The sequence below is a fragment of the Sparus aurata genome, chromosome 4 (genome assembly GCF_900880675.1).
Source record: "Sparus aurata chromosome 4, fSpaAur1.1, whole genome shotgun sequence".
Lineage (NCBI taxonomy): Eukaryota > Metazoa > Chordata > Actinopteri > Spariformes > Sparidae > Sparus > Sparus aurata.
In genome coordinates, this window is record NC_044190.1 from 8,186,837 (window position 1) to 8,209,266 (window position 22,430).

The 22,430-nt window shown below is 39.1% G+C and overlaps 3 protein-coding genes and 1 long non-coding RNA gene across 6 annotated transcripts; 2 read left to right on the plus strand and 2 right to left on the minus strand.

Moving 5' to 3' along the window:
- Positions 1–3,308: 3,308 nt before the first annotated feature.
- LOC115579659 (uncharacterized) lies at positions 3,309–4,439 on the minus strand. Its single transcript, XR_003983710.1, has 2 exons — positions 4,363–4,439; positions 3,309–4,262 (listed from the first exon to the last, which is right to left on the minus strand). It is a non-coding gene; the product is annotated as an uncharacterized LOC115579659 (long non-coding RNA).
- On the plus strand, positions 3,799–6,367 carry LOC115579657 (hyaluronan and proteoglycan link protein 3-like). The gene is made up of 5 exons (XM_030413235.1): positions 3,799–3,950; positions 4,054–4,276; positions 4,389–4,534; positions 4,630–4,932; positions 5,184–6,367. The coding sequence occupies exons 1-5, from the start codon at positions 3,830–3,832 to the stop codon at positions 5,471–5,473; spliced, it is 1,083 nt and encodes a 360-aa protein (XP_030269095.1). The 5' UTR covers positions 3,799–3,829; the 3' UTR covers positions 5,474–6,367.
- Positions 6,368–6,675: 308 nt separating this feature from the next.
- On the minus strand, positions 6,676–9,811 carry LOC115579658 (uncharacterized). The gene is made up of 4 exons (XM_030413236.1): positions 9,676–9,811; positions 8,813–8,993; positions 8,489–8,712; positions 6,676–8,184 (listed from the first exon to the last, which is right to left on the minus strand). Exons 1-4 carry the CDS (start codon positions 9,697–9,699, stop codon positions 7,861–7,863), a joined length of 753 nt encoding a protein of 250 aa, XP_030269096.1. The 5' UTR covers positions 9,700–9,811; the 3' UTR covers positions 6,676–7,860.
- A 7,812-nt stretch (positions 9,812–17,623) lies between these two features.
- Positions 17,624–20,228, plus strand: mibp2 (muscle-specific beta 1 integrin binding protein 2). Of its 3 annotated transcripts, none has more exons than XM_030415415.1 (8): positions 17,624–17,916; positions 18,496–18,586; positions 18,798–18,846; positions 19,121–19,310; positions 19,392–19,463; positions 19,559–19,665; positions 19,785–19,873; positions 19,958–20,228. In XM_030415415.1, the coding sequence occupies exons 1-8, from the start codon at positions 17,891–17,893 to the stop codon at positions 19,964–19,966; spliced, it is 633 nt and encodes a 210-aa protein (XP_030271275.1). In that variant the 5' UTR covers positions 17,624–17,890; the 3' UTR covers positions 19,967–20,228. The 3 variants fall into 3 exon arrangements, with proteins under 3 accessions (XP_030271275.1, XP_030271277.1, XP_030271276.1); XM_030415416.1 differs by having other exon boundaries at positions 17,657–17,916; positions 18,709–18,846; XM_030415417.1 differs by lacking the exon at positions 18,798–18,846 and having other exon boundaries at positions 17,656–17,916.
- The last annotated feature ends 2,202 nt before the right edge of the window (positions 20,229–22,430 follow it).

Sequence of the window (22,430 nt, forward strand, 5' to 3'; positions counted from 1 at the left end):
CAGCACCGGAAGGTCATCGGTTCGACATGTACATGTACATTGAGGTATCTCTGAGCAACACACTGAAGCTCGAATTGCAAAAGCAGTGTGTTGTTTCATATGTAGAAACTTCAGCATTATTTGATAGGATAATTAACATTAATTAGACTATTAATTAATATACCTCAGTGTTCAAATTGCAGCATTAACATGTTTATTTCCATGAGGGTATTTAGATTTCTGTAGGCTTATAACTGTAATTATAAGAGACACATGACTAGTGAGGAAAAAAGATGTGTAAGAATAGAAGCCTTATGAGCTTTACATTATTTAAAGGAGCACTGTGTAGTTTTGGAATATTTACAGTGTTAATGAGGATATAATATAAACTCAGTATGTATTTATGTACTGAATAAACAAGGAAAATTAGGTCCACAGAACATTGTTTAAAGCTTGAAAGGTGGCAGGGTCCGCCAAATACAAGTGAAACAGTATAAAATCGTGCTGTCTGTGCAGTTTGTTTATTCAGTTTAGATTGCTAAGATTGTTTTGGCACAAAAAATAAGTCAATTACGAGGTTTGTCCACTACTTAAAATGTAATCACATTAACTTATCTATAATGAAGTTCCATTTGTCTGTGAGCTGTTCCTTTAATGCGCATATGTGTTGTGTTGGTCCTGTTCACACCAACATCAATCACAGAACAACATTTGTCTTATTCCAGTCGGATGAAACGGAACAAACACGTGATGTCACGCAGCTGTGTACAGATGAACATGTTGGGTGAAAACGGCTCCGCATTTCCCTCCGACACTCTCAAAGCAGATGTTTGCTGCAGAGCGTCTCCACACAGACGGCAGCCAGCAGCTGTGTTCTCCTGGAGGCGCTGTGATCTTTTATAGGACACCTCGCTATGCTGTGGAAAACATGCACATCCACGTACAGTATGGACGTCCACAGCGAGGACAGATGTGTGAGAGATGCTCCGTCCTCCACCGCAATCATTTCATAGATGAAAGCTGTTGCCAGGGGCCAAACATACCAGGACCGTGAGCTGAGCAGGAGGACGAGTGTCTAACAGGGTGTAATTACTCCTGTAAACAGCAGGCTGCAGCCCGGCAGTCCAGCACGGAGCAGACTCAGAACATCTTTGTGTGGTTGAAACAGTTGGTGCAAGAAATCAGAAGCACAGCAGGTTTATGTGAGTTTGATTCTGTTTAATCTCAGAGATTCATGTCAGATACAAAGTCCTCCTGAAACGTCCTCCATTTGAGCTTTAAACAGCGGTGTGCTACAAAAAGAGGTCCGTTTTATTTAACACTATTGTTGTTACAGATTATAGGACTTTTTAAGCACTTATGAGAGACTTGTTTATAAACCGTTTCACAAACCTTTGGAGTTTCTAATAATGCTCCACTCATGCTGATGGAAGCTGAAGTTTCATAGTCCACCAAACATTCCTGGATCTTCACAGCAAGGAAAAAGCCTTGCAGCATCCTGCTAATCAACTGAAGTAGATGGGGACTTCTTTAAAATTGTAGAAAAACAATAGAATAAATGTAAGTACTTCAGTGGAGCTGGTCTGGTGTAATCAGAGTCCCCAGAAGACATGATTTGATTTGAAAAGACGTCATTTAAACCTTTTTAAATTTCTAGATGAAGTCTGCACTGTCGCTGCTAAACTAAAAGAGCAGCACACATGGACATACATCAAGGGTGTAAATAAAAACATATTTTCAAATCAATTTGGGAGCTTGGATTCTTGGATTATTCCAGCTCAGCTGTGTGGAGCCAGTTTATGTTTTGCTGATTTTAAATCAAGTCTCCAACTTCTTCAGTTGTTTAGCAGGATGCTGCAACTCTGTTCTGCTGTAAAGCTCCAGAAATGTGTTGTGGATTAAGAAACGTCACCCAAATTTCTACTGGCATGGGACTGAGTAGATAATGAGTGAATTTATATTGTTAAGTGAACTGTTCTGATAATGCACAGATGAGTTGTTTTGGTCGTGTTTCCACAAACATAATTTACAGAATTATTATTATTATTATTATTATTATTATTATTATTGTTACCATTATTTTAGAAAGGACTTCAAGTTTGCTTTTTTGAGTGAACTTGGCGATTGTAAGACAGTGATTCACCCTGTGCACTTTAACTGCTCTATTTCATAAAACTGTATCCCTTTTTAAATATAAAATATTATTGTATATTTTGTACTAATCATAAGATTCAGCAGAATATACAGTACGATGTTTGGTGAGAAACAAAAACTGACTGTTAGGTGACATAAATCACACGATGGTGAGATTATAGACCATAGATCAAAAGTCTTTCATTTAAATATTTTTTACCTTTTAAATCTTTGAATTGTTTTAAAGTTTTGCAGACTGCAAGACAAACTTAATTGACATAAAATGTAGTTACATGAATCTAAACAGGACTATTAAAGATAGAACGAAACAAAAGCATGTTTAGTCTTGTTTTGCATACAGTATGTTGACTACAGCTATAAACGCACAGTATTGATGAATGGTCTCTGGGGCTCCTCCGCTGTCTGCCATCCCTCCTCTGGCTGCTGGCTGCACTCAGGTGAGTCCTCACAGTGTGACAGATCCAGCTGGAGCTGCAGGGAGCAGCATGGGGAGGTGAACACTTAGAGTACAGTTAGTGTCCGTGCACCTGTTTTATCATCGACGAATGGAGGAAAACCACACGTTTGCCTTTTCTTGATGTTTTTTGTTCTGGTCCAGAAAATCGCCATCAGAACTTCTGCTCCTCTTGAAGACGGACTTCTGACTTCTGTGCGTCTCTTTTTCTTATTTTGCTCCTCAGAAGTTTGTCTCTGGATTTTTATTTTTATTTATTCATTTATTTATTTTTTGTAAACCACGAGAGCAGAATATCAAGAGGCTTTTAGGGTAAGTGAAGAAATTCAGTTTTAACATGATGAATGAGCGTCGAACATGGTGTGTCCAGGACAAGTTGTCACAGGTGTGTTCCTCACTTAGTTAATCATAACCGACCTGGAACATGGAACAAAGCCGCTGACAACTAAAATACTAACTCAATATTTCAAATCAGTCATTTGGTACAAAACAGGAGAAAACCATCTAACCAAGTTTTTGCGCATCAGACTGTGTTTGTGTCTTCAGACAGAAGCAGAGCTCATGATCGCAGCTTCGTGCTGCCCTCTACTGGCTCTCTCCTGTCATCACGTCATATGTTCATAACAATACAGCAGGTTCATAACAATATATTCATATAGCACCTTATCAAAACACAGCTACAAAGTGCTTTACAGGACACAAAGCGAACAAAATCATAAAATCAGAATCATGAAAACATAACGCATGAAACACAAAGAAAAAGCATAAAACAGAATGTTAAAGTTCACAGCAAAGAAACATTCAAAAATGGGTTTTAAAAAGGTGATTTTGATTTTGAAGAACTAAGTCTGCAGCCATGACCTGCTCAGTTTAAATTCTAGGAATCTTTGTGTATAAACCTATATACACACAAAGGATCTCAGGGGTAGGCAAGATACATGCGGCATTAAAAAATATGTTAAAACACGTATCAATAAAATCTCTGATTAAAACCTAAAAGAAACAGGTATCCAGTGTGAGGGAGCCAGGATCCATATGAGGTCATGTGTTCTGGCCCGAGTCAAAACTTTGGCAGTGACTTTCCGATGACCTGGAAGAAGGAGAGGGTTATTTTTTTTAAAACTGATGCCAGAGAGTAAGTAATTACAGTTATGTTGTTTGCTAACTGAAATCAGATAAAATCACATTTCACTCCACAGGATTGAGGAACATTAATGATCAGGATTTGCCGTCGCATCCAAGATGATGATGGGAATTTGCGGCCTCGCTCAGCTGGTTCTCTCAGGCTGGGCCTTGACTGCCGCCACGAGCCCAGACGACTTCTTCTACCACAACTTCCTCGGTGGAAAGGACAACGAAGAAAGTATGCACATGTTCAACGATCATGTATTTTATCCGGCTCATATTTTTTAATACACACACGTACACTGTTTTGGTCAGCTCCACTCTGCCTGTGTCTCCTGCAGTTCACTTCAGAGGCGTGAAGCTCTTTGTGGACTCTGCTCAGCCGTCAGTGTTTGCAGTCAGAGGGGGTAACGCCACCATGCCCTGCAGGTTTTGGCACGAGCCTGTGCTGAGCTCGCCGAGGGAGGTCCGGGTCAAGTGGTCCCGGCTGCCCGCTGCTGGGGGACCTGAGACAGACGTGCTGGTGGCGATTGGCCTCCGCAGTCGAAGTCTAGGAGAGTTCAGGTTGTTGAGATGACAAATAATAAATGGATGATTATTCTTTTGTTGTTGTTATCAGTGGCTGTATGACTGTTTGAAAGTTAACTCACATTATGTCTGCCTCTTGGTTGGTCAGAGGTCGTGTGCAGCTCAGACAGGATTTCCCAGGAGATGCTGCTCTTGTGATGACTGAACTCCAGCTGAATGATACAGGCCGATACCGCTGCGAGGTGGTGGACGGACTGGAGGACAAGAGCTCCTTGGTTCATCTGGAGCTGCGAGGTACTATATGTCCAGCTACACTGACAACATGACTTAAATTCTCAGAGTGAGACCAAACATTAGATCCTACCATTGTAATGAATTCCTCCACCCAGGTGTGGTGTTCCCCTACCAGCACCCTCATGGCCGTTACTACCTGAGCTTCCTGGGAGCCCAGCAGGCCTGTGAGGAGCAGGACTCCACACTGGCCACCTTCTCGCAGCTCTTCCAGTCCTGGAAGGAGGGCCTGAACTGGTGCAATGCAGGCTGGCTGGCCGACGGGACAGTCCAGTACCCCATCACCCAACCCAGAATGCCATGCGGGGGGCACGGCCTCGCCCCGGGTGTCAGGAGCTACGGCAGAAGACACCTCCAGCTTCATCGCTACGATGTCTTCTGCTTCTCGTCTTCAATCAGAGGTGAGGCAGCCTTTTTGTAAGTGGAGGGTTGGTGTGTTGACCAGGGCTCCTTGATCCTGATGGAAAATGTCACAAGGTCAAGAAAAGATGTCGAGACGACCTACGAGAATCTGACTGCACCTACACCAGGGCTAAAAGGAAAAACTCTCGTGAAACGTGTCTGTTGTCTAATGTTGGAGATCCACAACATGATCCTATCGAACAAGTATGAGGTTTATCTAAATATACCACTAAATGTGTTGCCTTCAAAGGTGAGGTCATCTATCTTCAGCCCTCTCACAAGATGAACCTGAGCGAGGCTCGGCAGACGTGTCAGGAGTACGGAGCCGAGATCGCCAAAGTCGGGCAGCTCTACGCCGCCTGGAAGTTCTCAGGGATGGACCACTGTGACGCCGGCTGGCTGGCCGATGGCAGCGTTCGGTATGCAATCACCAGGCCACGAAGAAACTGTGGTCCCTCCGAGCCAGGGGTGCGCAGCTTTGGGTTCCCACCTCCCCACCACAAGCACGGAGTCTACTGTTACAAAGCAGACGATGAATGAGCAGGGCCCGTGAAGACGACACTGATTACTTATGAGCATAAAAGAGATATTCCTACTTTATATTACTACTGTTTCTTCCTTGTGAGGTACTGGATTGTTTTACATTTGTGGTTATGATTCAGATAAAATGGAGGAACAGTAATTATTTGCTTCACCTCAGCGGTCGACACTTTGATGCTGTATTTTTTAAGATGTTTTGTTTTTATGGGTGTTTCTGCCTCTATTGGTGATGGTGAATACACAGATAGAAAACATTAAAAAAGAGATGTCAAATGCAAGATAGCTGTAAATCAAATATATATTTGAAATAAACATCTTTATGTCTTTATGTCACCAAGACGCCATAACATTACTTAATTTAATGTATTTACGGACTTAAAAAAGTTGGGAACCACTGGTGTAAACCTTATTTTTACAATTGTATCTTTGTCTCATTGTATTTTTCCATCAACATGTGCAATATTTAAGATTTAAAGTTTTTAAACATCCAGAATTTAACTTAAATTATCAAAAGAATGCAAAGAAATAACTTTGACAGCAAATCAGAGAACTCATTGTATTTTTTTGCTGAAGTTAGCATGCTAAAGGCTAGCCCCAGCCCATCCTTTCTCATACCACTCTGACTTCTCAGACCAGACTGCTAGCTGCACGGCTAACTCAGCTAACTAGCTTACGGTTTCCAGCAGTTTGCAGTTGCAATATGTTTGTTTGAAGTTTGAATACAAGTGGTGGCCAATTCTTACATATTGTATCTTTAATACATTTTTGTGATTTTCTCTGTGTCCATGAGAGCAAAGCATTTACTTTTTTAATGTCTCACCATTTATAAGGTAATAAAATTAGCATTTGCAAGCTAACATTTGTACCTGAGCTTGGCATTCTATCAGGTGATGTAGGCTGTATCATTCTCTTCAAAGCTCAGAAAAAATTCTAAAAGTAGCCTTGAGTTGAGATTTTGTTACTGACAAGCCTGCCGTATAACCATGTGTCGCAGGTGATTTTCACAATAAAGGCTGGTGTCGGCTGATTGATATTCAACTGATTTTTTGTATTACAAATGTCTTTCCTAACCCTTAAAGTGCCTCTACAGAAGATTCTCATCTGTAGACAAAACTTGTTTGTACACCCAACAGAACTCAACTCTGCTAAGCCGGAAGGAAAGAAAAGAATCTACAAACAACAAACAGTCAAACAACTGAAAATACAACTCAATACAGGAGCTTTATTTTAATGGAAAACAATGATAATATATTTCAGGTATTTTCAGGTTCAGCTTCATTTGCTCAGTCTCTAGAGAACACATGTCCAGCTGTGAGACTGTCTGAGGTAGGCAACAACCAAACATCTTCTCTCTCCATCCTACAGTTTCAACAGTTTTAACATTAGAGCACGACCGATAAATTAGTAGGCAATACCACACTGTCACAGATGTATAGTAAATTCTTTTTTTTTTTTTTTAGAGATTAATATAAAAAAATGTTATACTTTTGGATAAGATTTACTCTAAAATATCCTGCCTCCACTACATATCTTTGTCTTACGTGTTTGATGACCATATTTGCAAGAGTATAGCAAAAACATAGTGTTTATCTATCAAAAGCAGAATACTTTACTCCCTCACATCATTATCAGCCCCAAAAATAAAACATTGGTCAGGCTCTACTTAACAATGTCACGCAACTATTTGCTTTTACAGATTTTTAGAACATTTTTTTAAGAACTATTTTCATACATTAAACCATGAAACAGTATGCGTTTAAATTTGATTAGTGTTCCATAAAAGTAAATATTAAATTCACTCGGTATAATAATGTAGGTATAACGATAAAAGAAAATCAACTGTAGCAGCATAAAGAAAATTCATGAGATCCAGGGGTAGGTTGTTTTTGACTTCAGTTCAACCCTCTTATCCTGTTTCTTCATCACACTTAAAAGAACTTCTTACTTTTATAATATGCAAACAAACAAGGGGCCAGTTTCACAAGTTGATTCACAAGCAGAAAAATATCGGTGGCAGTGATCCAGGAATATCTAACAAATTGTGGTTACATTTATGAGTCCTACTAGGGCTTGTAGGACTATGGGTGACAATTATGAGATTTGTTATAATCAATGAAATATTTCAAAATTACCACGAGAGGAAGTGATGTCATCTTGCAAAATACTGCTTGCATGTAGTGCATTTGGTAAAACTGGCCCCAGAAGGCAATGTGGCATCTCATCTGAGGAATTAGTAAAAAGAACTTGTAAACAACCCAGTCTTAAACGTGGGCTAACACAAAGATACAACCAAATGCAATCAATAGTAGATAAAAAGATAGTGTATTTTGTGTGTGTGTGTGTGTGTGTGTGTGTGTGTGTGTGTGCGTGCGTGTGAAGACCCTTCCCTACTCAAACTCAGCTTCGAAGAGGAGCCTCTCAATTTTCATCCTGACGACTGACTTTTTCTGAGGGGTCAGCTTCTTAAACATTTTCACAAGGTTCATGAAATAGTATTCATCGCAGTCTTGTGGTCTTTCAAAGTTTGTCTGTACAGTTCGGTCACATTTGGAAGACTCTGGCTCCGTGCTCATCCTCATCGTGTCCACGGTGTTCAGTTCATTTGACTTGGGGATGACCGGAGTCACTGACTGGCTGCTGCTTGCTCCTTGGCTGCCTTGGTCGTCTGAATCTGAGATGATGGTTATGTCCTCACTGTCATCGTTGATCTCCTGTGACGACAACAAAAAGGTTTTGTTTTTGTTTTTCAAAAGAAAAGAAAATCTTTAGAGTTCAGTTGCAGATCTAGTTACTTCGCCAGTCAAAGTGTGTTCAACCCCACATGTCCTTAAGAAACATCTACAGCCATAAAAGATAATACAAGGTAATGAAAACATGTTTAATAAAACTGCCTTAAGAAAGCGGATGTGTAAAAAAGCAACATGACAACCAGAATGCATTTAGGAGACATGAATGCACATCTTTTGTCACAAAAAGCTCACTTTATAGTGCATCAAACATGATATACAGCCTTACCATGTCATATGAAAGGGTGTTGCTCTCTTCAGGAGTCGGCAATGTAGCAGTTTGGTATTGTTTTGACAGTTGTGATGATTTCTCAGCTCTCTTCTGTTGGTTATGGAGGCAGGCCGATAGATGGTCAGTGAAATCTCTTCTCTTTATCAGCGTGGCTACGCAGTACAAACAGTGGTAATGCCGCAGTTTTCTACACTGCAGCCCACATCTTAGGATTGTGTATTCTGAAATATTAACAACACAATCAATTGTAAAAATAATTAGTAATGACTCATTTTGTTGACCCTGTTAATCAATCATAAATGGGGGATTTAAACACATTACCATCAAAGAAAACAGCTCTCTTTAGATGACTTTTCATATGAGTCACAGCTCTGAATGGAGATTCTGTGGGCTTGAAATCGTCAGGTAGACATAGTGGACAATGGAATCTGCTCGGCGTGCAGCAGTTGACGCATAGTTCCAGAGGATGAGGGGACAGTCCCTTCTGGATCGATATATGGACCTGGAATAGATAATACATGAGTTACTAATGAAACTGAGACACTAGGACATTCATACCTACGTAGAGTCATGTTGTCTGCTTTGGTTATAAGAGAAATAAAGTTTAAAAATGTGAGTTACTTATACTGGAGACTAATGTGATGGACCAATAAATAATTAAAATCTGTTATTAAAAACAACAACAATGCACAGGTGTGTTTTCATTTCAGTTTAGCGTCTACTCCTGATTTTAACACAGTTTTATCTCTTTTGTTTTTACCGAACGACTTGTTAAAGGCTAACGATATTAGTCGGCTAGCCTTGCTAACTTTTGGCTACGAGTGAAGTCGGTTGTTTAGTTTCTATCGTGTTAAATGTTTAGCCTTTACATTTTTAATGACAGCAGTATGTCTTCGGATCTCCTAAATCACCACTATGTGTTTTATAGAAAAAAAGTGAACACTAACAAACAAACATTAACCTAACTTGCGTTCGTTAGCTGGCAAATGTTACCTGCGCGAGAACTATGTTAGCTAAACAATGAGCTAATAGCTCGGCGAAGGGAAGTCAACAAGACAACTTCTCTGAGGTATTTCATCTACTACATGGCTGAAGAGTGAGGCTAACACATCGGTCACACATTAATAAGTTATTATAATTATTAAGATGTGATAATCATTGAATTTCTTCGTGTGTTATCTTACTGTTGACTGTCGACCACTGTCCATCGTTCCCGCAGTAAAGTTAGAAAAGTTATATCGTGGATGTTTTTCTTCTTCTTCTTCTTCTTCTACTTCTTCTTCTCCGGGTTTTATTGTCACTTAGCTCCCAGGAACGTCATCGCCGCCTACTGGACCGGAGTGTAACGCAAAAATATAAATAGATGTTGTTTTAAACAACATTCTCTCGATTACTCTTTCTATAAAAACTATGTTTTTATTCTATAAAGTTTCCTTTAAAGTACTCAATAAGAGGATTATTTAGTTGTTCTTACATTTATAATATGTAAACAAACAAGGGGCCAGTTTCAGAAGTTGATTTGCGAGCAGACAATTATCAAATGGTGGCAGTGTTACACTAATATCTAACAAACTGAGGTTAAATTTTGTGATTAACGGGCTTCTACATGCTAATGGTTGGGTGAGCAGTTAGAAGTAAGTAGTAAGTTAAAAGCTGAATGTTATCTTTTTATATTCATCCACCTTGAAACCCATAGTATTTCCATACTCCCCATTAATTGTGTATTTTGATAGATTATCTCCTGTCAAGTCAACGATAATATCAATGTGCCACTTTTGTTTCATTTTTCAATTAATAAAATAACTCAACCCTAACTTCCAGCTTCTCCCTGCAGAGCTTGTTCCGCTCGCCTATCAAGCTCCTCACTTACCATCAGACCCTCATGACCCAACCCAACCCAACCCAACCCAACCCAACCCAACCCAACCCACCCAATCAACATCTTAAAATTTTCTGAAATTCAAAGATCCCTGCCTCTTGATAAATACACATCTAAACCTTTTCCCTATTTCACCTAGTTAGCCAAGAGACCAGAGAGCACTTCTCCAACCTCACTGAACTGAAAATCAGGGACATTTTGAACTTGTTTTGAGTGTCTATTATTTCCTGACAGATTTGTTGTTTTATCAATTGATCATATCCTTCCTGAGTTTGAATTTTATCACACGTATTGTTGAAACTGAAATCCCCTTTTTGTATACACGGTATATGTTTGTATGTTGTCTTCAACACTTGAAGCAGTTCTCTACAAACAGGGAGCGCGTTTTTGTCACACGGTTAATCTAATCACTTCCTGGAATGCTTCTGTTTGAGCTGTTTCCCTTGTATTTTCTCTGCTTTCACTTAAGTCACATGCTGTTTTCTTTGTAATGTGTGTGACAAAAGGAGTAAGATCGATTCTTAATGCACCAGTCTCTACTGGAGAGAGTCAAAGAGGTACTCTTTCTATTAGAACAATGCTTTTTTAAAGCTCATTAAGGACATATGAGCCTTTTTCTTTTTCTTCATTATTGAAAATGATCTGCCTTTATCTGTTCAGAATTGATTATTGCATGTAATTGCATTCAAGGATGCATCTTTTTTTGCAGAATGAAATGTCTTAATTTTTTTAGTTTTTCACAAGCTTTTAAAAGAAATGTAAAAAAAAAGAGGAAATTAAAAGCACCAGACAGAAAGTATGTGTGTGTGTGTGTGTGTGTGTGTGTGTGTGTGTGTGTGTGTGTGTGTGTGTGTGTTAAATAGAGAAAAAAACCTCTCAGATGGAGCTTTAATCGCAGCCAGCAGGTGGCAGTCAGATGTTGGTTGCTTTCAGTGAACAATGAACAGAACAAAATGTGCAGAAACTTTTAAACTTACTGAAATCTCTTAATTAAAACAAAAATGACATCTTGAGAGAAATAAGATCCTAACTTTGCTCTGACTTAACGTGATCAGCCAGCTGTATCACCTGACAAGACTGGATGGGAGAAAACTTGGCTTCTTGACATTCACATTTAACACTGAAGTCATGCAGAAAATGTGACATTTATGGAAGTACAATCAACTTAAATGTGAAGAATGCAGGAAGACACGTACGTGACTTCTGAAAATTGAATGGTGAAATGTTACTAATTTACAGTTAGGAGGAGGAGGAGGAGGAGGAGGAGAGACAAAACAGAGAACACAGTGTACAGTTAGTGTAGTATGTCCACAGACCCTGCAGTATCTGGCACGTCTATGAGACTTTCATATGTGGGACGGTTTAATATTTGCTGTGAAGCTGATTCAGAATCTCAGGTCTTGTTAGGTTCATGTCAGGAAACACTGTGACATAATCTTCACTAATCAAACCGTTCACAGCTGAATGTACATTACGTTTCAGTACTGTGATTCCAGTTCATACAAGCATGTAAAATACACAAAATGGCCATAGACAGACTTGTAACAGTAAGGAAGTGCCATGTGAAAGGTAAGGGCGCCAGTTTACACATGCATAAGGATGCCCGGTGGACTCCAAAATAACCAAAATTCATAGAAAGGAAGCCGACTGGCACACATGACTGTAAGTGCATGACACAAACCAAAGTAACTGCTGTTTTAGTTTGGAGAAGAAAAGGAAAGAAAAGAGAAAACAGTGTTGTTTTACAGCCACGGTACAGAGACATTTGTATTAATGCCCTGAAATCTCTTTTACAAAACTGAAATAAAATAAAGTCTTACGATAACATTTTATCAAATGAAAGCCAAAACCACAAAATAAGTGTTCAGGTTCTGAAGCTTTAGAAGATGTAAAGTACTTTTAGCTATGATAAAAAATGTAATTCAGTTTCTTATTGTTGCTACTTTCAATTCATCTGGCTAGTTACATCCAGCAGTTTTCCAGTTTATGTTATTTAATAACCAGTACATTATCTGTTTTTTAGTACTTACAATTCCCGTATTAAAAGCTGTAGTCACTCATCATTTTTCAGTTTAGCAATGTATTAAAACACATGCTGAGGTTACATATAGCCATGTGACCGAAGTCATTTGGCCCAGCAAGTCACTTATATTGGGCAAGGAAAGACAAAAAACAAAAACAAACTTATTTGTTGGTTTTTTTTGGTTTCATACATTTTTAAGAAAACTAGTGCATTGCCCGTAGGAAGCATGTATTCCTATAGAAAAGAGGGAGGTTAAATAGCGTTTTCATGGATGGCCAAATGAGGTTGTGTTTGAAGGTGTGACGTCTGGGATACAACTGGCCGTTTTTGACTACTTTTGACTTTACCATTATATTTCAGCTTAAAAACTATTCACCTTGCCCTGTTTGGTGTCATAATTTTCACCACAACCTCACATGTGTGACTGTACAGTTATTTTTTCATTTTGACATACTGTATTAACACAATGGACCTAAAATCACAAAAAAACATAAAATCCGAGTAGGAAAATGTTCGATTTTTTACTGTGTAAAACACAAATATGTTTAACGAACCATTTTTATTACTTATAATACAAATACTGCATAGCACACTAACTATACACTCCAAACATGCTGTATGTCACAAATCTCTCAACTCTAAAAACTCGCTGTCTCTATCACCGTCAGTGCTGTTGTCACTCTTTCGCCGCTGTCCCTCCCATAACTTCCACCTGTTCCACAGCAACCAAATCATGTGTTCTGCCATATAATTTTGTGATCGACGGTGTGGGGCCTTTTTCAACCAATAGGAACGTGTTTTTTTGCTTGCAAACACTTCCTTCTTGCGGACAGCTTTTTGACAAAAGCCCATTTTTACCGTTTCTTCCTGCGCCAGACACAAAGCAAACGTGACGGCTGGTGCGCACGTGGCTCTGGTGGCTATGGTTGACAATGCTAGCTCAAATCATAAAGCATTTATTAAATAATTTATTAACAGTATCATTGTAGTCCAAACAAATCCGACGCTGCACACCCTTAAACCACGCAGCAGCCATGCTATAAATTTTAGGTCAGTCTGATCCTGATCTGCAGAGATATTTGAGGCACACACACACACACACACACACATACACATATACATACACACACACATACACATAGAGAGATGCTTTTATAGAGAGATATTGCCTCCCCCATCACTTTGAAACAGTGAAATATTGACCACAAGACAATAAAATACTAAACTAGAATTACTGTTTCTCAGTTGTATGTTTCCTTTCGCATGAGTCAAGTTGCCGTTCCTGTGCTATAGCATTGAATGAATAATATTTATGATGTGCACAGTGCATTTAACCACTTTTGGATATCAAATGTCATAACGACACATTTTATCCTATTAGACATTTGTGTGAAATTGTATTGTAATTATCTTGTAATTTCTTGACACATTCACAGTGCCCCTGACTCATTCCACTGTCAAAGCTGACAGTGGAATGGGACGTACAGATGGACAGACAACTCTAAAACATAATGCCTCTTATAACTTTTACCTGTAGTGGTGTATTTTCCACAGTGGTACTGCTACATTTACGTAATTTAAAGATCTGAGTACTTCTTCTTAATACAAGAGCGGAATGTATGTGTCTTTAATTAACCAGCTACATGCCAAAACATGAAAATTGTCCCTTGATATATGTTTAAATATTTTACTTACTGTTGGCCAATCAGACCTGGTTGAGTTTTGTTCAACCTCAAAAGGAAGCGTTTCATCTGATGCATGCTACGGTACTGAAATATTGTATAAAGATGAGTTGATAAAATAAATTTCGACATCCCCAATATAATTTAATCAGAAGGTATTATTTCCAGCGACTTTCTGAAGACTTTCAAGCGTAACTCAGCAGACATTACATGAGTATGAAATAAATCAGTGTATCACTAACTGAAATAAAACACAGAGACTGACAGAAAAGGTCTTCTATACCTAATTAATTACCGGCATAATTACCGGCATGAAAACTAGAATAGGCTTCCTGTGTATCCATTAAGTACCAAGAATGTCAGACGCTTGTCATGCATTAACATTTCCTGGAACACGATTGATAATTGCTCATCTCCAGGTCATGAAATGCTGACGCTATCAGTTGGCAGCTGGGGTCGTACGCAAACCCAAGGCATCGGTATTTGGCGATCTTTTTCCAGGGAGTCACAAGTTGTTGCTTTGAAGATGACAGCATTGCAATGATATCGCAAGGTAGTCCATTGATGCTTGTAAATAGCTGATATTAAGCCATTGTCATAGCATCATTAAAAGCGGAGAGGTTAAGTTATCTTTGCTTGACCCCCTCGAGACATTATACCAGATTCAACCATGAATATATACGCCTTTGTGCAACATTTTGTCCCAGAAATTCAAGAAAATCTCAGTGTCAGGCTCCAAACTGGCAGAATGAATCTGAGTCAATCTATGAATAGAAATCTTACAAGCTCAAATCCACACTTGGCGACTTCCTCTTCATAGCTGAGGTTCTCGAGGGTGTAAACCCCAAACTAAGCAATATTTTGGTGTAACCTCAGGAAACTGTGTCATGGAGTCGGTCGGGAAGTTTCTAAACAAAACACGGAGAGGTCAGCTGGTGAAACGAACACCACAAAAATGTACTGCGTCCAGATCTGTTGTGTTTTGTTTATTGTGTGTCCCTGATACAGCAACTAATATGAATTCAAATGGTATCAAATCAGTTTCATTTATACAGCCCAAAATCACAATCACATTGCCTCAGTCGGCTTTACAAACTGTACAGGGAAGGACATCCTCTGTCATTCGAGCCTCGATTCCAATGAGGAAAAACCATATTGAGAAAAAAACAGGGAATTGTCTTGCATGGCAGTATGGCAGCCTTGTCTTGTATATCACGTGCACACTGATAACGCAGCTGAATGCAACTAGGCTAACGGAGAACATTAATAAAGGGAAAAATGTGACAGGTGACTGTAGTTAACATGTATCTGTTAAGGTCCTAGCAGTTAAGAGAGGCCCTGTCGTCCTATAGATTAGATAAGTTATATGCTACCAACAATGACCTGTCTCTTATGGTCTTAGAACTTCCTATTTTACCCTCTTATGTGTTTTTTTTTCTTTTTTTTTCAAGGCATGTTACCCTCCTTAGATAAACAACCTCTGTTCAGTATCCTCGTGGGGACAAAGGTCTTTTAACTATTTTAGTCTTTTCTAATCAAGTGTATGACATTGATTCATTTTTTTGAAAGATGTAGTGATGAGCAAAACCAAAGTAAAAGTGGCACCAGCATAGTTCAAAAATGCTAAAAACACTAAGGACCAAAATCATAAAAATATATTTAGCTACAGAAATAGAAATAATAACAAAAACAGAACTATGGAGCTGCAGATTAACTAATTTACACATTACAATGTGATTTAAAATGTAGAAAAGCACAACACTGGTTGTATAGAAAGTGAGATGAGTCTGATGTCACAACTTTACAGTCTGTGGTTGCCAAAGTGAGTTAAAGTGGGCTGTACCTGCTCTGGCCTGTCAGAGCTGACCAATCAGAGCAGAGCAGAATGGGCTTTCCAGTGGGAGTCTTTAAAGAGACAGGCACCTAAAACAGCCTATCAAAAAAATGTTAATAAAGGTGCATTATTTTGGACTGTACGAGCAAAATAATGTGAATTAAGTATGAACCTGAGAATGGCCATAACACAGGACCTTAAGGAGGCACTGCGTAGTTTTGGAGAAGAAATTCAGACTCATAATTTTAAAATTCACAATATGAATGAGATTACAAGACAGAAATAGTCAAGGTCACCAGAACACTGTTTGAAGCTAGATAGGTGGCAGGTAAATTATTTATTTGTACTTGAAGGTATGCATTGGGTCAGTGAAAACCCTGACATACAGACAAAAACACAAAACTGTGCAGCTGGCCCAGGTTCTGGAGAGGTGAACAGAACAGTAGCTGGGAGTCATTTCGACTGAAGATCTGGAGGAACACAAAAACTGCCTGCTTTTGATAATGCATTAAATAACAGTTGTTAAAAATTAACTAAGAAGCCTTCTCTGAGTAGCTTTTAAGAAGAATACTTTGTACTTTTAAGTATTATTTAATAGCAGTAATGTAACTGTTCTCATTCTTGAGTACAGATTTTCAGTAAGTCTTTCCACCAAAGTTTTTTAATAGTTTGTGCTATGACAATGCATCCTATCTAATCAATTAATCAAATTTTTTGCTAAGTAACTATATCTGTGAGATATGTGTTGAGTAAAAAGTATAATATTCCTTTCTATAAAAAGTGAAGTGGAGCAATAAAATAGCACAAATTGGTTTATCTTTTGCTGTCAAATGTTCAACCAAGCAGCTTTTAAGAGGTATACATTAACTCTTAGTATATAGTATCATTATAAATACCAGTAGTTTTACTTGTATCCTTAGTAATACATTGTGTATTATTGTATATAAATAGAGAGAGAGAGCACGAGAGAGAGAGAGAGAGAGAGAGGAATGTAACTGTACTTGTGCTTGATTACAGATTTCCCTCATTGTTTTTTTAGGGTTTAAACTTAACAATGCATCTATTCATACACATTTTAATAGTTAATCAAGGAAGAAATGGCAAAAGTACAATATTTGCCTTCCAAAATAGTAAAGTGGAGCAATAAAATATCACAAATTGTAGTTAAGTAAGAAAAGTACAAGTTTTGTTCATTTCGTTCTTTGAGCTTTAAAATGTAATTCCATTCAAAAGTAAGTAATACTCAGTAGCTTTCAAGAAGAATACTTTCACTTAAGTATAATTTTACTTACAGTAGTTTTACTTGTAACTTAAGTACATTTTGTATTATTGTATATATATAAGAGAGGGGGGGGGGGGGGAGAGAGAGAGAGAATGTACTGTACTACTTGATTACAGATTCCCATCATTGTTTTTTTATAGTTTATACTGTGACAATGCATCTTTTCAAACCCATTTTAAGAGATAATCAAAGAAGAAAAGGAAAAAAGACAATATTGACCCCCAGAAATAGTTAAGAGGAGGGTTAGAATAGCACAAACTGGACGTAAGTCACGTTCTGTTCATTTCTTTTGCTGTGAGGATTAATTACATCATAGCTTATGGTTTTGAGAGGCGGGGTGAGCGGGGGTGGGAGGTGGACTGAACTGCGGTCGGACTCGCTCGTGATTGGTTGGTTGTGGGTTTTCCGTGCGCCTCGAGGTGTTTAAATAGCCAATCACCGAGCTCTCTTCAGTATGTGTAGCTGCTCCATTGAACCGACGGCCCTCTCTCGGTGGAAGACCGCGTCCGAGTGACAGCCCGTCTCTGCTCTTACCTTACTCACTTAACTCAAGTGCCATGGAGGAATCAAGTAGTTGACCCTTCCTGCTGCAACCTTCTCTTTTAAGCTTTCTTCCCGTCCGATCACTTCGATCCCGAACCGGTTTATTGACGTTTTGACCTCTCGCGACTGTTTTACGAGCTCCGACCATCCGCAGACATGAAGTACATCATCGGCATCGGCGGGTGAGTTCCGGCCGGATGAATGGGGGCGGGTGGTGGGAGCTAAGCTACATGCTAGCAGGCTAACTGAGCTGCTAGGCCGTGAAAGCGGCACACGTGGGGAAGGGCGGTCATGACATCCGCCAAATGGTCGCTTCCTTTTCGTTGTACCGCTGTTATAACCGTACAGTAACCAGATAACGTTACGTCGGTGTTAATTCACAGCTTCTGCTAATCACCTCCGGTTAATGAATAAACAAAGCTAAAGCTAATGGTCACCAGCATGTTATAGAGATAAGGAAGTCTGCCATATGGCCGGTTGACCCACCCTTTTTCCGGCTTAATGTAATAGATATTAATTCCTTATATCAAGAAAAATATGCTTATTATATGTTTAATATTACTGATAAAATAGTGGTTGTTTATGACTTGTTGCTGTTTGTTTTGCTTTTAAATCAGTTCAAGTTCAAGTCTACATATTTAAAAAAAAAAAAAAAATTAAATTAAAAAAAATGTGTTATATGTGTTGGTGTTACAATTAGTGTTTCCATGTGGATTGTATCATCTTCCATTCATTGCTATGTAATGCTTTGTTCCCTTCAGCGTAACCAATGGAGGGAAAACCACCCTCACCAACAGCCTGATCAAGAACCTGCCCAACTGCTGTGTGGTACACCAGGATGACTTCTTCAAGGTGAGCCCCATGCACAACACACGTTTGTCTTCTATTTTAAATGATGGATATAGTTAAAGGGATTGCTCTGTGTAGCCAAAAGTTGGTGGGGTATGAAGTTAACACTTTGCTGCCTGTGTTAGTGTGTAAAAACGCTATCAGAGCCTTCAATACAGCAGAGTGCAGCACTAGTGGAATATACCTGGGTACATCTTATCCATGTATGTTTCAGCCCCAAGATCAGATTGAAGTTGGTGAAGATGGCTTTAAGCAGTACGATGGTAAGCCTGGGTTTTTATGAAAGGGTTTGTGTGTGTGTGTAGTGTGTGTGTGTGTGTGTGTGTGTTTGTGTGTGTGTGTGTGTGTGCGTGTGTGCGCGTGTGAGTGTGTGTGTGTGTGTGTGTGTCTTTTTGCTACAGCTGCAATGTTTATAACCTGCATGCAATATAAACAAACTTCAATCCTGAAGATGTTTCTTACTAATTCTTTGCAATTTCTTATACGTTTCCCATCTCTTTTTCCTTCCATCCTTCCCCCCTCCGCTTCGCTCTTCAGTCATTACTGCTCTGGACATGGACGCCATGATGAGTACGATCTATGCATGGCTGGAGAACCCGGTGAAGTTTGAGAAGTCTCATGGCGTCAATAACACCCTGGATGATGAGATCGTCCCCAAGTCTGACCATAAGGAGGAGGAGGAGACTCACATCCTTATCGTGGAGGGCTTCCTGCTTTACACCTACGGGTAAGAAGAACGCGTGATCGCCATTTTTATGTTGTGTTTCGAGCAGTATACCTTGAGGCTAATTTGTCTCCACCCCCGCAGACCTTTGATCGACGTGCTGAACCAACGTTACTTTATTTCCATCCCATATGAAGAATGCAAAAAGAGGAGGTGGTAAGTGTTCTGACACTGTTCTGGCTGGTTTTTGTGTAGTCTAGTCTGCTGTCTCACTACCACATGTAATTGGTGTTTTTTGTCTTTCTCTGCAGCTCGAGGAACTACACGGTGCCAGACCCACCCGGCCTGTTCGATGGCCACGTCTGGCCCATGTATAAGAAACACAAGAACATCATGGAGACAACAAATGTTGACGTTTGTAAGTATATACATTTTTGTTGTACATTTTGTATTCTTTATTTTGCATGTGATTGCATTTTCATATTTAGAGGTGAAAGTTTCTCCTGTAGATTAAATGTTTGTATGTTGTAATTACAGTGCAGCTAGATGGAACCAAGTCAAAGGAACAGCTGTTCAACTTTGTCTATGGCGACATCCTGAACAATATCCAGACATCTCAAACAAAGGTACACAAATCATCCGACGATCCTGTTCCAATACACTTCTAATCAAAAACGTGAATTTCTGATAAATGTTTTCTTTGTTTGCAGGTCGTATGATCGGCTAAAGGGAGCACATACTCAGCCTGCAAGCAGAAGACCACCCTGCCTTAAGTTTCTACCTGGCAGCTCATTTAGCCGACTGCTATGATTTTTATGAAAATGTAAATGTTAAACTAATGGCATCAAATGCTGGCATGATTTTTATATCGACCATATTTATTGCTTTGTTACAGCCTATACTCCAAGAGAGTTGATGATACGTTCAGAAGATGGTTGCATTTAGTTGCAAATACGTCAATAAATGGCCTCCTATCAACTATCTTCTCTTGTGATTACTATGAGTAGCTGAAAGGTTTTAAAAATGTAACTCTGTGAAGTCTTCACTACGGTATCCTGTTCTACACTTGGCCCCGGGCCGCTGCTATGTTAGGCACGGCGTCCTGACAGCTTTCACTATCTTGCTCCCAGGCAACAGTTGGTGGGAGCGATAAGTGAACTCACAAGGTTAAAACTCGTGACCTCAGGTTTACTGGACAACTCTTATCTAAATTCAGACGCAGAGAGGCCACTTTCCTAGAAGTGTGTCTTGAAAAATGTATGTAGAACAAGACAACTTCAAAGGTCTTTTATTTATTATAGCCTGTTTCCTGTATGTAATATGGTGTCATGATATTGGGCTAAGGTGTTAAGCACATGCAGTAAATAATGCACGTGAAAGTAATTGTTTTTGTCGCTGTCCAGTATAAATGGATGCGAGCAGTTCGCTTGGAGAATTCCTTTGAGTGAATGACTTGACAACAATGGTTTAACACTACACCCAAAGACATTTATTGTGAGAGATGCTTCACCTCAGTTGCAATAAATGGTCAATCATTTAGTCAGGTTGTCTATAAAGCTGCAGTAACCTTTTGATTGCAGCAACAGCTTCATGTGTTATAACTGCAACAACACATTCACGAGAAGTTAAGTGTGTGTGTATAAGTGGTATCCAAAAGTCATACATGAGTAAAAGTAAAGACTCACGTGATGGTCACTCATACCAATAGTTCTCAAGTGAAAGTCTTAAAAGTATCTGATGTTAAAGTTTAGCTGATGTGTTAAGTATTGAAAGTAATTTTCAGGCAATAAACATATTAAAGTGTCAAAAGTACAAAAAAGGAAAATATAGTAAATTATTGGATCCAATGTTCAGCATTTTTCCAATTATTGGAATCTGTTTGTTCAATTATAAATGTACTACTTTGACTCTGATGCTGTGTGCAATCTGCAAAGTAACTAGTAACTAAAGTAATCAAATAAAAGTAGTGGAGTAAAAGGTACATTTACTGCTCCCAGAATGGAGTGGAGTGGAAAAATTGGCCTAAAGTACTAGAAACGTAAAGTACAATCTCAAAATTGCGCCTCATCACAGTAACTAAGTAAATGTACTTAGTTAAATTCCATCACTGTAAAATAGGCCTGCACACAATATGTGGTTAATGTAATGGATTACGAGGAGGGGCTGAGTTATGTAAGTGTAAGACAAATTTTCATCTTCGCCAGCAGTAGAGAAAGCTTTTTAACTGAGACAACTTTGCCAGCTGGTGAAGTTATGCAATGCCATAACAATGCATTCATCTTATGAAGTAATATTGTTCGTGTGTAGGGACAACATCTATTTTACTGTAATGGAAAAATACAGCTGAACCGAATTCATCGTCAACAGAAGTCAGAAGTGAGCCAGGCATGCCGGGCCCCTCTGAGGAAGTGAAATCGTTTTTTCTCGCTGTCCTTTCTTCACTCTGCTGTGAAAGAACACGTTATGTAATGTTATTATAGACACGTATGGAAGTAGGTCAGAGCTGTACGTGCGTTGGACAGACCTCCTGGCCTATATATGGGAAGTCATTTTTCCCCTTCACCTACTTCTAGATGAGAGTTCTGACTCCATTATAGTTACAGTTTAAAGATCACTTTCACTATGTTGTGTATCCATCTTAGTCCAGAGAAAGTCCAACTTTACTGTTTTTACAACAAGTTATTTGACTCATCTACCTTTGAAAGCTAAAGATGAGCTAAATGATATTTTTGGATCTTTTTCCAGTTTATAGTCACTGTTTTCCCTCTGCTGAATGTGTCACTCTGGAATAAAACAGTCCTTAAATGTTGATATTATGGAGGTTTAACAAAGAGAGCGCGTGTTGTATTATTCACAGAGCACAAAGCAGCTCTTATGTGTGTCTCTATTTCCAGACAGGCTGCCTGATTGACACACCAGTGCATCAGCAGCATGAACACTCCCAGGCAGCCGGTGGACATCTGTCTTAAAAAGCATGTATTTCCAACACACTTTGAGTTGTTTAGTTACAGTTTATAACTGAGGTTTTACTGTCATATTCATGCGTTTTGATGGCCTCAAATAACTTCTCAGTATTTACTCCATTTGCTCTCATGCACATCACAACATGCTTGCTCACATCTGTCTGAACTTTCAGCTCTTCTGGTGTGGCCTGCGGTTATTTAGACTCTTCATGCAACATAT